The 15,341-nt window shown below is 31.9% G+C and overlaps 1 protein-coding gene across 1 annotated transcript; it reads left to right on the top strand.

Moving 5' to 3' along the window:
- Window positions 1-3,057: 3,057 nt before the first annotated feature.
- LOC108906589 lies at window positions 3,058-15,119 on the top strand. The gene is made up of 2 exons (XM_018709894.2): window positions 3,058-4,253; window positions 14,215-15,119. Exons 1-2 carry the CDS (start codon window positions 3,393-3,395, stop codon window positions 14,440-14,442), a joined length of 1,089 nt encoding a protein of 362 aa, XP_018565410.1. The 5' UTR covers window positions 3,058-3,392; the 3' UTR covers window positions 14,443-15,119.
- Window positions 15,120-15,341: the final 222 nt, after the last annotated feature.

The raw sequence follows: 15,341 nt of genomic DNA on the forward strand, positions 1-15,341 counted from the left end.
TTTTAAGAGATTCATTAATATATATATATATTGATAATTACTAAAATTCGAGGTAAAATTTAAGCACAATACTATCTTCCTACTACAAAATCAATAGGTACATTTTATTTGATTTATTTAAAAACTGGAAAACAATTGTCTTGAAATTTTCTAAATACTTTCGCGGCAGACTTATCCTACGGAAAAAATGTAAACAACTATTGCTTACATTTTTTCCGTAGGACAAGTCTGACACGTCGTATGCACCAGCTGTGTAGTGTTAGGTTAAGCGCTGTTGTCACGTTGTCATGAAACTCCCCAATATTAATAGTCGCTGTATTTTGAAAACTGTTAATCTTACGCTCCTGTAATATACAACTTTTTTGTTAATTTGTGATTACTCTATCTCATGTTGAAGTAATGACAGTCAAACTTCTTACACCCTGTACAAAAATGATATTTTGAAACAAAAACTGAACATGTCCCTTTTACTACATTTTTTTAAGAAACATATTTTCAACAAATTTTTATTGACAGTGAAACAAAAATAGTTCTATTTCAGTTAAAGTTTTCATCCTTTCATTTAAGAGTACTTTAAATTTTTAAGTGTAGGCAGACCAAAATGTAATTTTTCCAAAGTTGGTAATGTTAAAGGTTTCTAACTTATTTCTACTGCTATTTTGATGCATTTTGTTGTTTTTTATATATTTTGAATGCTATTTGTCCTATTTTACTCTGATTGAGATTGATTGAGGCTGATTTGACATCTGGTTGTATTCTAAAACTGTTTGATTGATTCTAATCCTTTCTGAGGTAATTTCAGTGTAATTTGATATATTTTATAAAACTTTTAATTCGTTTCTGAAGGGTTCTAAGGCGAATTCGACGCATTGTCGCATTGTCAATATTATATGGGCATAATGCGCAGCGCCACCTATTGAAAATCGCTCAAACTACTTTTTAAACCTTTCCACTATTGTATCGAACATAAGTTTGAGCTCAATTGACCAAGCGGTATTCAAGTCCCTGAGTGACACACAGACTACCATTAATTTGTATGTATACAGGGTGTCTCATAATTTGCTGCCAACCCTGAACAGGCCTATTCTATGATCAAAACTAAGTAAAAAAGTTCATATGAACATGGGTCCGGAAATGCTTCCTAAGGGCACAGGGACCCATTGAAGAGGGAGGAATGGAAATCATTTTTTTGCAATATCTCTCAATCGCGTTGTGATAAATGAATGAAATTTGGTATACACAGCTAAATTTTGATGAGCAATTTGATGGACTAATCCATTTATTTCCACAAGGTCCATTGGGGTGGGTACGGGGGGGCCCTTGGTACTTTGCGTGTGTAACTTTTTCATCTTTGACTTTTTAACAAATTGGACAGCAAATTCCGTTTTCCCGAACTGTTTTACGTTAAAAAGGTACTCTTGTTTCAAATCGTTATCTTTAACGGTTTCTGAGAAAATCGCTCTTGAATTAATCCCACTTTGGTCAATTTCATAGTAATTTAAACAAAAAAAATTTTTTTGTTTAAATTTAATCTAATTTTAATAAAAAAATAATAATAAAAAATTAAATTAAATAAAAATTAATCCTTTAAATGGAAAAGAGAGGAAAGGAAAATTATTATTATTTTTTTTTGTTTAAATTACTATGAAATTGACCAAAGTGGGATTAATTCAAGAGCGATTTTCTCAGAAACCGTTAAAGATAACGATTTGAAACAAGAGTACCTTTTTAACGTAAAACAGTTCGGGAAAACGGAATTTGCTGTCCAATTTGTTAAAAAGTCAAAGATGAAAAAGTTACACACGCAAAGTACCAAGGGCCCCCCCGTACCCACCCCAATGGACCTTGTGGAAATAAATGGATTAGTCCATCAAATTGCTCATCAAAATTTAGCTGTGTATACCAAATTTCATTCATTTATCACAACGCGATTGAGAGATATTGCAAAAAAATGATTTCCATTCCTCCCTCTTCAATGGGTCCCTGTGCCCTTAGGAAGCATTTCCGGACCCATGTTCATATGAACTTTTTTACTTAGTTTTGATCATAGAATCGGCCTGATCAGGGTTGGCAGCTAATTATGAGACACCCTGTATATAGATTTGTAGGCTGTTTTGAGGTGTTTTCTTTATTTTGATATGATTTAACTTATTTGGTGACACATAAAGGTGATATCTGACATAATTTTTTTTACAATTTTCTTGCACTGGCTGTCCTCAAACAAAATCTGAAGGATTTGCCGATTTTCGGGATCTAAAAGACGCCTAAATCAGAAATATAAATGAGAAAAAATATCTAACTTGGAGAGGATGTTGAAAAATTTGAATTTGAAAAATTAAAGTTAAGTGACGTCCAGAAGAAATTGGAATAACAAGAACTGCGAGTATTCATGTGTTTCTGAATAAACCTAATAAATGTTACTTTTTATATTTAACAAGGATAATTTATTAAAAATTAATTTAGGAAATCCAAAGCGACTAAAATTGTTGTTTTTTGTACAAATATTCAATTAAAAAACTTAAATTTTTAAAAGCAATACGAGTATCATTTTAGCTTCAAGTAGTTGGCTCCCACTATATAACGTAATTGGCTCACCCTATATATGTAGTTATATATATGCAACTCTTTTAACACTCACTTGTAAGTCTGGTTGCCTAACTTTGGAATTTAATCTAAGAAACGAAAACTTTTCCATTTACATTCACAAGGTCTGTTACTAAAACTTAAAGAAACTGTTTTTATGACATCACAGTTATTAAAATGTATTTTTACATTCCGAGCGATACATTAAACATAAATATGAGCTCATTAATGCTATTGCAATAAGTAGATATCTTTTTTTTTTTAATAAAATGTGGATATTAAAAGCATGTAAAATAACGCATTTTTTATTTTCAGTTTGCGTACAACGCCTTGATCACGTATACTCTTAATGCCCATTTCCGTTACGTCACGGAAAATTATTAATTTTTCTCGGTATTAACGTAGGCAGTCCAGTATTCCGGAATTTCCCGAACCCGCAGCGATCGGACGAAAACGGAACGATTGCGCAGCCCCAATCCAAGCCGAACTGACATTTCTCATCAAAATGGCAGCCTAGAAGTGTGATTATAGAGAGTACAATCTGATCTTTGTTAAAAATGGCTAATATTATCGAAAGCGTTATTATCAGTGCCCAAGAAAGTGAAAATAGAGTTAACCAAGCAGCGATTCACGGGAAAATCGTTAAGAAAAAGTTTATAACAAAACACAGAACGTATCTTCAAACCGCAGGTTTGTTTAAAGGGAGAACCATCTGGTTTATGGACAATCGACATCGCCACGGCAAAAATTTGTGTATGTTGCATACGAGATCTATGTGTTGCGTCTAGATAGAAGAAATTAACGAAAAAATGTGGAGTATTGTGAATTCCATGGGTAACCCAGCCCATAACATGGGAGCGTACAAAAGCCAGAAGCGCGAGTTCAGCTTGAGCGTGGAAAAAGTTCCTATAGTCCCTGGAAAGACTTTTTCTAACCCAAACTTTGTGATAAAACATCATCCTAGCATACACAGCCACAGAAATAACTTCATTCCAATACCCGTCGAAAAATTCAGTCATACTGACAGTTCGAACACGAGCAGTAAGCCACAGAATACAAACAGCGCCTTGAAAAATTCTAGTCAAAGCCTAGTAGACACCCTTAAAAAGCACCACCTTGACACTATCAAAAGCCCCGAGATAGTTGAAACATCACCCGCACAACCAATGTGCAGCAAGAAACGGTCCAAAAGAAATCGTAAAAACAGGCGAAGGAGAACGCCTGATAAAAATACCAACACCAGAAACTACATAAAGGACATGATGGACGTAGAAATCGACTTGGACACGTCCCTCAGTTATACAGACATTTCCGTAAGCCCGAAGATGCCACACACCACCTTCAACTTGACTGATTTCATAGTAAATAAGCCCTGTAAAATTCCTAAAGCAGCGACATGTACAAATAACGAGTACGACACCGACGAGGATGAATTCGTGGCTACGATTATTTCAGTCTCCCCATCAAACGTTAATAGGGCCTGTATGAGGGAACGACAAGTGTCTGTATCCGAGTCAGAAGACAGCTTTATCGTGTTCAACGACAGGACTGATGAGGGACTTGAATCATCGGAAGAATCCGAGAGCGAGAGCGAGGATGAGTGGGAAGAGACAGAGGACGAGGGGGAAGACGAAGTCGATTTTGCTTCACCAGCAATACCGATCAAGAGGGTGAGTCGGTTATTTTTATTGTGTAGTTATTTGATTTTAATTTTTTTATGCTATTAAGCATCGAATGTCTCGCAGACATTTTTTTTTACATAAAAAGGGTATCTTGTTGATAGGCACAGACAAAACGTGATACTAAAGTAGAACGATTATATCGTTACATGTTTATGATATAAAGAAGGGTAGTATCTCGGGTAATATAATTGAAAAATGTTATGTACGAGGTTATGTAACATTTTCGTACAGATGAACTTCATAACGAATTATTGACAACATTTTTGGAATCTCTGTTTTTTAAGTAACTTTTTTCTGTAAATTGGAATGTACTTTTCCTGTTTTGTCGAGAATTTTGTAAAATTACCCCATCATTATAATTAATTATTGTATAATTGGCACAATGAAGAGATATTGTTTCTAAATTGCTTAGATTTTCTAAAACTCTCATCGAAAGGCTGCTATAAACTCACCGAAAATTACACAAAAATTTCACCATTTAGGAAATACAGAGGGAAATACTTTTGTCATTAAAGTTTGTAGAAGTTTTTACACAAAGAAATGGAGGAACATATTTCTTGTACAAATTTAAAAATATGTTCTTACATACACCTTTGTCTTCCTGGAATTCGAAAAATATTTTTAAATACGGGGGTTATTTTGAACGAGTGTATAAAATCATATGAAAAATGGTAAGAAATGTGCAAAAATGTTAAGAAAACAAAATTTATGCTGCAAAATTGATAGAGAAATACATTTTTTTCCAGTGGCATAATTTTTAGGAAAATAAACCCATCATAAGTCATACAGATGCTATTTTATTCATTTATTATCCAAACAAAATTCCGTTTCAATTTATTTCTTTAGATATTTCTATACATATAACTTTAAAGAATAAATAGTCCTTTATTTTTCGAACACCCTGTGTATCAATGATTTTTTGTCCTTTTTTCTAATTTAAAAAAACCGATGAAGTGGTATCAGACAGAAATTGTTTACGAGTAATTTAAACTTGAATTTAAATAAAAAAATACAAATTTGTGTATTACATAATATCCTTTTAAATATACATGATTTTCCTGAACATATAATTATTCCTGAATTTATTTACTAGGACATTGGTTAATAAATAACTTAATTTATAATATTTTTTTCAATTATGTTTTATTTTACGATTGTTTCATCTCCAGAAACATCATAGTTTATTTATTATAAAAAAAATTTGTAAATGTTAGGTCTAAAAAAGTATTCAACTACTTAATAAACAAAATATTTTAAAAATAATGTGAAACAAACTTCGGTCAAGTATTGTTTAAATTTTATGCAGCATATATTTTTATAAAATTTGAACAATGACCTACTTGACCAAAGTAAGTTTTAAAGTGTTTTTAAAATATTTTATTTAAGTAATTCAAAAACTTTTTTAGACCTAACATCTGGAAAATTTTTTCATAATGAATCACCTATGATGGTTTTTCTGAAGATGGGTTTAAATCGAAACAATATAAAATAAAACAAATTGAAAAAAATATAAACTACCCAAGTTATTTTATTGACCAATGTCCCAGTAAATAAATTCAGGCATACTTAATATCTTTATACCTACAGACCTAATTATTTCAAAATTAATATCTTGATTTTTTTTTAGATTTCATAAACCAAATTTGTTTTGGTTGCAAAGTAACATTGTCAAAGTATTTTTTTGCAATTGAGTTTTGCGTGAGTTTCATATTTTGATAGACTATTTTGAATGTTAAGATGGCTCACGACGCACTGTATAGTCATTTTTTTTAATGCAGAAGATTCTCTTGTGATATTTTAAAAATTTCTGTACGAGAATACTTATTCAGTTTCAATGTCAATAACTTATGTGAAGCAAACATGATAAAACAAAGAAAATACCTAAAAGTCCTTCTATTATGGCCAAGAAAAACAAAGCCAGTAAACAAACATGTTTTTAAAATTGCTTCAATAACAATAAATTCAGTCTGCAACAAGTTTTTATTTTGTATAAATTGCAGAGATTTTTAACAAACAGCACCACAGTGAACATTATCATTAGGCTGCTGTATTTTTTTGTATCCCAGTCCTAATTTTTTAGCTCTGTCAAAAATTTCAGTCATTTACATGCAAATGTAAATATTACTTTTGTTTTTGAGGCTCATCTTGTATCAGAAGTGACTGGGATTCTTTGTGATGTTTCCTACAATAACACCCTGTAGATATTACGCACATACATATTCTCGTCGATGCGTTGAATTCAAGTTAATCATCATTACGTCGTATACTAATAGTTACAGATGAGTCACGAAATGAAGCTCTGTTCTAAAAACAAATGTACATTTCCCGAAAAGACCGGAAACACTTAAAATTCCATGCAATATAAGTGTTAGATTTATTATGCCCATGCCCTTATCAGCTGTCTACTGATTGTATTGTGTGATATGCCTTAGGGATGTTATTGTTAGTTCAGTTGGCGAAGACTTAAAACATCGGGATTGTGGTCAGTTTCCATAAACCCCAAAAATTTTCTCACTTTGCTACGAATATGTCATGAAACAACACATTAAAATGCGCAAGCGTCATATAGTGAGGAAAAAAATGTTATTAACAATTTACGTCGCAGGGATTACTTTTTATCTGTTTTTATCCAATATCTCGGTTGTATCGCGCTTTGTCAAGAAAGTGCAGGAAATTATTTTTGTTCCAAAAGGAATTTTCTATAAGTTAGCATAGCAATTTACAAAAAATGACAAAAATCGATGTTTTTCTTAAAATTATTGCCAATTTTTTAAAAATTAATCAAATTTTATGAAACTTTCGAAAAATGCTTCTCAATTTATGACCTCTAGAAATTTGCTCATGGACAGGTGAGTCCTTGCTGAATTATTATCAATTATACGTCGTATTTACTTTGGAATTTGATTTTAAAGAGCGTTCAAGCAGTGTTAAAACTGTTTGTTATTGCAAACGGCTAAGTCCCCAAGTCGAGCCCCCCGCGTTTTTTTTTTTCGCAAAATTGTCGCCGCTAATCTCGAGTCGTTCTAATTAAGAACCGTACTTATCATTTTACATGTCTCTAATTGCTATTGTCGAATTTATTTTCCTGTATTTGTACATAAATGGCCTTTGTAATAATACTTAATACCTATCTAATCTAAGCACTCATTAAATTTTATGGCATATTTATTACTTAATTGATATCCAGGTACCTGAAAAATATATTACCTTCAGTTGATATAACATGTAATCAGCTTAATTTTAAGGTATTTAAATTGTTATTGAACTATTTAATGGCCTCTAGATGTTTCCCTGTCGTAAAAGTCTACAAGTAGACGTTATCAGAATTTTTGTGTTGTTTGTTACAATTGCTATGGTTCTCTATACGTATAGGGACTCTACATATGGGTATTTCACTGTACAATTGTACGGTTTCACGCCTTTCAAAATGATTTCATATACCCTTGGAACTTCCTGCCATACAGATTATAGAAACGTACAGTCAATAATAATAAAGTCAAATAGTAGAGTGATATATAAATATTTGTAATAGAATTGTTTTTTGTGCAGTATATTTTCCTGTTTGGATTTTTTAAACTTTACTGTAATGCGCATTGTTTTTTATTTATATTAAAGTCACTGTAATCCTTTGATCAAGTACAATGACTTGGCAGTTCTACTTTCCCTAATTTCGTGTAAAATCAAATAAAATTAAAAACGTGTCCGATTCGCGTACTGTTTATTTGCATAGGCGCCAGCTTTGTTTATTTATTTTCCAGATATATCTAATCAAACAATAAATAGGATAATTCCCTGTGTTTACTTGGCACATAAAATTATATTTGTTTCGAGTACTTTGACGTTTGGGATTACCCACTCTGAATATACAGGGCGACTCTTGTAAAAAGGGCGATAATTTTATAACCGTAAGTTGCCTCTACAGCTTAACCTAACTCGTCTTGCTCGCGAGATGCGCAGATCAAGAGAGTCCGCTATAGGAGCGATAAAGACGGGGGATGTACCTTCTGCGCAAAAATCCAGTAAATGTAGTTGTGTGAAACTCGTCGAAAATATTAATTTTATCAAGTTATGCACCGTGCCATTCTTTTTTTTGCGTGTCTTAAGAGACACACAAAAAATGTCATGTTCATATAAGCATGAACGAGGTATTTTCCAACATTTTAACCAAATCCGAAAATGGGAATCGGTTAGAAAAGTATGAGACTAGTGGTTTTTTCATTTTGACTTTATTTGAGTCCTAAAATCATCCAGAAAGTGTATAGTCCAGGCGGCAGAGCATTCGAGGCGTTTGTATTTGAAGTCGTCTATTTTATTGCACAGAATAATCCCAAATATTATGTAGAATTAGAGTCCGAGTTTGCCTATTCCAAAAAACCATTGTTAAATTCGGGAGAACAGCAAACATACAAAAAGAACGAGAAATTACCCGTTTTTCGACATATTTTTTCCTGTAACATTGAAAGTAAGTCGTCGTAAATAAAAAAAAGTAATTCTTTATTTTTTGTTTATTTGACGATTTTCTATAAAGCTATAACTGCGAATAAAAAAAGTTGAATTTTGCATTAACAGTGGGCGAAAATAATAGAAAATCATATGTATATTCGGAGCAATTTTTACAAATACAAATAGTCAATTCTACGATAAAATTTTTGCAACGATCGATCGCGTGGTTTTCGATTGACAGGATTGTTCATTAAGAAAATTTCAAAAAGTTTATCTCGTACCGTGGGTTTAAATTAAGGTTTAGAAAGGGGCACACAATTTTTTAGATATACGTGTTGTCATAATAAACAATGATCAATACTAAAAATATGTATTTTTACATTGTTATAACCATTTAGAATTTTTTTTTAACATTTTTCAACATTTTACGCTATAAACTATATTACACAGGTCAACAAGGGTCAAGAAGACGACACACTAATATGCATTCCCGAAGGATTTTGGTGCGCTGAATCCGAATCTGGCCGCAGGAGTGCTCTATCGCGTCAGGTTTTTGAGATATCCTAACCTAAATGTGCAAAAACACTGTTTTTTGTCATATTTGAGGTTATGTAGTAATGCCATCTATTCTTTTTCAAAAAACTAATACATTGAATCTAAAAGTACAAGGCTCCCTCCTTCGAATGTAAGCGTAAAATTAATAATAATTTATAGCTTACGTAATCGTGATGTGAATAGATGACTTCAAACAAAAACGTCAAATCCTACTTTTACTGTTCTATCACCTGGACTAAAATATAAAATCAATGCAGAATTCTCTTAACAGCTATACCATCTCTGCAGTTTGCCTCGCAGTCTGCCAACAAATATTTAGTGACTTTCCTAATTTTTCGTTTAAGAAAAGTATAAAATGTATATTTTTAAGAAACAAGCATTTTCATTTTCTTTGCGGTTGAAGAGAACTACTCCATTGTTGTAGCAAAACATTTGGAGCCGCCCCTGTCTTCGCGTCCCATTTTTCGAGTTGATCGTTTCGATATGTGGTTTCGTAAAGATAAGACATTGATAACAAGAACTGTTCCCTTAGCGCGCAAAGCCGTTTTAATTTATATCTAACTATCCAATCAAATGAATCGCCATGCACTGCGCAATATTTCGTTAATGTTACGTGATTAAAAGCACTTGTGGAAGCTTCGCTATCCAATAAGTTAAAGTTAAAGTACATAAGTTCTTATGTCCACAGATTTTGATGTTTGTGTACCAATAGAATTAACAAATTGCCTCTTTTCTGTATTTTCCTTAGTTTGTTAGAACAGAAAATCACAAAAAATTTGAAATGGTAAAAATCTGCTGCGCAATTATTATAAACTATAAAATCGTGCAACTAATTAATTATTTTTTCATTAAATTAGGTGCGAAAAGTTCGGGTTGCTCCTACAACAAACGGTTTTCGTGCTAGGGGGAAAAATAACGTATCTCCTTGCACTCAAATTCATGTCATCCCCCGAACGCTATTTTTTATTCTCGCCTTCCTTTTTGCGTCATTTAGCGATATTCTAATTGAGGACATTGTTCTACATGTATTAAGTTATCGGTGTAATTGTCGTTTGGGAATGACAGTTAAATTTTTATCGACCCACCACTTCACTTTCAAACGCAATCCGTTCGACTATTCCATCATTTTTCAATTTCCGTTTTTATTGAATTAATTTGTATATGTATAAGCGATAAGAGCGTAATCATTCCTGCATATTCTTTCCTTTATTAAAGCATGTCCCAGCTCCGTGTTTGTAATAATTACTTAGGCGTTTCGTTTTAAAGACGATAAATACAATGTGAATAGAAAACACGAAGGTTTATTTTAAATATGATCACGTTTTAAATATCATTCTTTGATTAATTATCATAATTATTTAGTTTTATTTACCTAATTCGTTTTTTGCTTAAATAAATTTTTATTTGATATAAAACACTGTAATTGGAAATAATTGCGATTTAGGGATTAAAAAAATACTGGTCGATTTTTTGCTGTTATTTTATGGTAAAGTTATTTTTAATTTATTACAATACGAATTATGAAAATTGTTCAAAGAGATGTTATATTAGGAAATTTTTATATGCCTATTACGGAATATTACCTGTTCCTTTTATATTTTGCCAATTTTTTGCTTTTCACTTACCTATTCATCAAAATTAATTCTCCAACGTGACTTCAGGGTCCACTTCATAAATTCTTCATTGTTATTATTGTTGTTAATTTTCTTGTTGGAACGTTTTACAAAAGATTACCTTGAAGTCGTTATGCTCGTAGTTACGAACAACTTTCTGTGCGTGTTTGCAAAGCAAAACGTGTGCTCTCTCATCGGTGTTTTATTGAATACATATCTTTTTTCTAAAGTCGTATTCAGTATTAGTTTTACCAGTAGCTACAATTTTTTTTCTCTTTCTCTACCTGTTAATATTAAGCAAGACCGTATTGGTTGAGATTGTCTCTTCTGTGAAACAATCTAGTACAATGTTTAGATTTTTTAAGGGGCGTTAGTTTGACATTTATGTGGAACATCATTAAGAAATTTGAACTGTATTAAATATATTTGAATAATCTTACCAGCAAACGACATTAGCATATATCTGTATGTATCATTAAAGTGTCTTACATTGTAGTCTCGTTGAAATATTACAGTTGTCAGTAAAAAGCAATAAAACGTGCCTTATTTCTTTATTTTTCCTATATCTTGTTTCTTTATCTGCAATTTTTCTCCACTTAAGGCCATATATTAGTGTTGTTCCATTGTTTAAGCATGCAATGTGATGACACAGATGGTAACTTCAACCTAGTGGCCACTTAGGCATATTTTTCTTCTAAAGTAACCCAAACTGTTTGTTATCAACCGTATATGAGGGCACTAGTATCAAAGGCGGCAATCTCCACTTTTTGACGAAATCGAGTTAAATACATGATATTTTTCGGTTTTTCGCGCTCTGTCTAAATATATGGTTTGCAATTATCAAAAGCGGCTGTATCCCATTACAAAACTGCATTAAAACATCACGTGAGAATCAAATCCGGCAATCTCCATTACCCGCTTAGAATCAGAGTCGGCAATATCCGTTTTGGCCAATCAGATGGCTCACAGCGAACATATGACGTGACGTGACACGACATGCTGTTTCAGATAGTTATGAATTTATTATTATTTAGTTAGTTTTTTTTTTATTTTTGATTATACGTTTTGTTGAATTAATTTTAATATTTTATTCTTTTGTCCGTAAGTCCATTCCAAAATACTTGGTATTTATTTTTCAACTCATTTTAGTGCAACCTTTGGTAACAAATCTTTCAAAATCCAACTGTTGGTATCAAACACGGCATTCTCCATTTATTTTTGTACATTTTTTCAGAAAATATAAAAAATTTAGGTACATTAACCTGAAAATCTAATGTAGTTTAGCATTTTCTTTCATTGGAAACTATGCTTCCTTTGAATTAAGCAGTAATAAGAGTGTAGCAGTTTTTTGCGCTTTAACAAAAAGTGGAAATGGTGGAGATTGCCGCCTTTGATACTAGGGCTCTCATATATGGAATATTAATAAAAATACCCTGCACGGCAGCTGTAATATTTGTTTTTTATGCATTTGACTTACCAACTTAAAATTATTTAACAAATACATTATATAGCTGCTTATTTTTATTGCACCTTATTACGGCATTTGAAACAATGGATATATGTGTACAATTGTAACGGTGACAAAGAGATTGATTGTTTTTTATTATTTTTTTTATTACTTCATTCATGAGAAAATTGTGACGGTTTTAAGTTAGTATTGAAACAATATTTATTTCTTAATGTTATATTTATATTAGATCGCCTAGATTAGAGTGAATAAAAAAGTTGTTCAATGTCGACTACTTTCCAGATACTGTGTTACGACTGTAAATATATTCAAATGTACATATTACAGGTTTTTTTTTCGCAATGTTTTGCTGATCCCTTTACATGGAGTGATACAGGATATTAATGACATTCGAGAGAATAACGGAGGGAGTGACATCTATTATATAAATTTTAAATCTGTTAGAGGGAAAATTTTTAGTTTTGTATTATTTTCCTTTTAGCCGTATTGTTAACTGCATTAAAAAAAATTTGTTGAATGATGGTTTATTTCTAATATGAAGAGCAGTAGCAAGTGAAAAAGACATCGTCTAGTGTTGCAGTACAACAATAACTTTTTTAACCTTGCCCTTTTCACTAAATTTCTTTTTTAAATTATGTATTTCGCTATTAGCTCTTGTGCTTTTTTTTAGAAGAGAATAGTAAAAGTAGTTTTATATAGAATTTAAAGAAACAAAATCCTCATATGGAAAAATAATTCCTAAAATGCAAAAATATCTGAGATCTTTCTATCATGGCTACTTTTTTCTGTTATTCCTATTTCAGTTATACGGAACTGTTATTTTACTTTCTTAAGGAAGAAAAATATGAAAATATGCTTCTCAACTATGTGTTAATAATCAAACTACTGGATTTGTTCAGTTTAAGTGAATTAAACTTGATCTTGTGAACTTTATTTTATGATTCTTCTACTACGTGTATAGCACAGTAGACAAAGGACTACCTTTTAAAACTTGGAGGATTATAAAAATCAAATCGGCAAGCTTCGATCATCAAAATAATCTGATTGTGTATTTTAGAATTCAGTAAAATGGGCAAATATTTTTTTAGATAGAAATTCAAACTATCATTTTTTTATAAAATTTAATATTTATATACAATTTTTTTCTGTTAATATTTGTTAATTCCATACGGGAAAGGACCCGATGAAATAATCCCAAGTAAAATGTGGCAACAAAATGATGTCTCTGTAGTAACTATTTTTTTACGTGTTTGTGAAGTGTGACACTAGAATAGCATGAATACAGGATATTTCTTTGATTGTGTTACTTAATGGTACCAATATACAGGGTGTCCACACTTATCGGCGCACTATTGCTAACTCCCTTATTATTGGAGATACAAAAATCAATTAAATTAGCAAACTAGTAGCATTTTTTCCATCCATTCTAATGATGCAATCGAAAAAACAATTGAGCATCGCGTTTTCATAATTTTTTAAAAAACTTGTTTTTTTAATGGAACACTGTGTATATTTACATATTTTAAAAAAAAAGGGACGTTGTGGACAAAAAATATTAATACATAACTCTCTTCAATTGAAAAATGAATGAAAAATAGGCATCTGAAGTTTATCACATTTATTTCAATGAAATGCATGTCGGTAAAATTGTTTAATTTGACATTGTCGTAGTATAATTCAATGCTAGATGGACAATGTACCCCCTAGAGTACTTACATAGTTGTCTCCTGCAATAGCAGCAGTTACAGTTAAATTTCTGACATTGAAGAACATTAACTTTGTTTGATAAAGATTTTTTTAATTTGTTGAAATCAGCTGAATACATTTAAAATAGAGTAAAAAAACTCAACCCGCCTCTACATTCTTGCAGGTCAGATTTGCCGGAGACGAGGAACTCTGCCAGGTCCACAACATGGTGCAGTGGTCCTTCGCGTACCAGCAGGCGAGAAAGGGGCCCTGGGAGGAGTACGCGCGGGACAGGGACAGATTCAGCAGGAAAGTGGCGGATATCGAGAAGATACTGACGCCCGTGTTCGATGCAGCTCACAGGAGCAAGGTGTATCGGGAACGGTTCAAAGATAGAACTTTTAAAAAGTAAACTTGTGGGGTGTTTCCTCAGCCGGGGTCGGTATCGTTGCAATGTTGGGAAAAGTATTTCACAATGTTACTTACTCTCCTTACGATTTAATTGAAATGTTGCTTAGTCATCCGGCGAGTCGCATCTCTGTGAAATTGGATTTCTTTGTTGTGAAATGTGGGCACGGTACCGACCTCATTTAGATCAAGGCTGTGATCTGTAGTTAAATTATACAAATATCTTCAATCTACTTCAAATCAATTCGAACAGAGAATATATTACATCTTCTGCTGTGATAATTTTTGTACAAAAATAGGGTAGTGTTAAAGATCTGACGACATAAGCCTTTGGCGAAATCCGATGTAAGTAGTCATTTTGTTTCGCGTTTATCTTTACAATGACTTTCCGTTTTTTATAATGCTTGATCATTTGAAGTACGTTGAATTTATTTTATCTGTTTTTTTTTATTCCTATTATTTAAATTCTGTGGACTTTGCAGTCGATAGCACTTAATTCTCAGATATTTCTATCTAGAGATATATTTTTATTTTTGGATGACCTTATCTTTCTAGCACCTAGTTTTAATTTAACTTCTATTCTTTATTTATTCGAAAAAGCTATTTTCCTGCATTGTTATATTAAGTCTTGCCTATTTCATCATATATAGGGTGTTTACGGGGCAAAGTACAATGAAAAAATAGACAATTTTTAATATTCACAAATATATGTGAAATTTTTTAAGTATCATTTTACTGTGGACACACTGTATGTGCAAGTAAAAGGTGTTTTTGGGGGTAGCATAATTTTTTTTTGGCAACAGCAACAGATTCCTTATTAGTGGTTGGGGAAAATTGTTTAGGGTTTTCGTTAGCTTTCAGAATTTTTTAAAGCTCTTCCAACAATGCAATTTTATTTGGTGC

This window comes from Anoplophora glabripennis, unplaced genomic scaffold, assembly GCF_000390285.2.
Source record: "Anoplophora glabripennis isolate ALB-LARVAE unplaced genomic scaffold, Agla_2.0 scaffold108, whole genome shotgun sequence".
In the NCBI taxonomy this organism is placed as follows: domain Eukaryota; kingdom Metazoa; phylum Arthropoda; class Insecta; order Coleoptera; family Cerambycidae; genus Anoplophora; species Anoplophora glabripennis.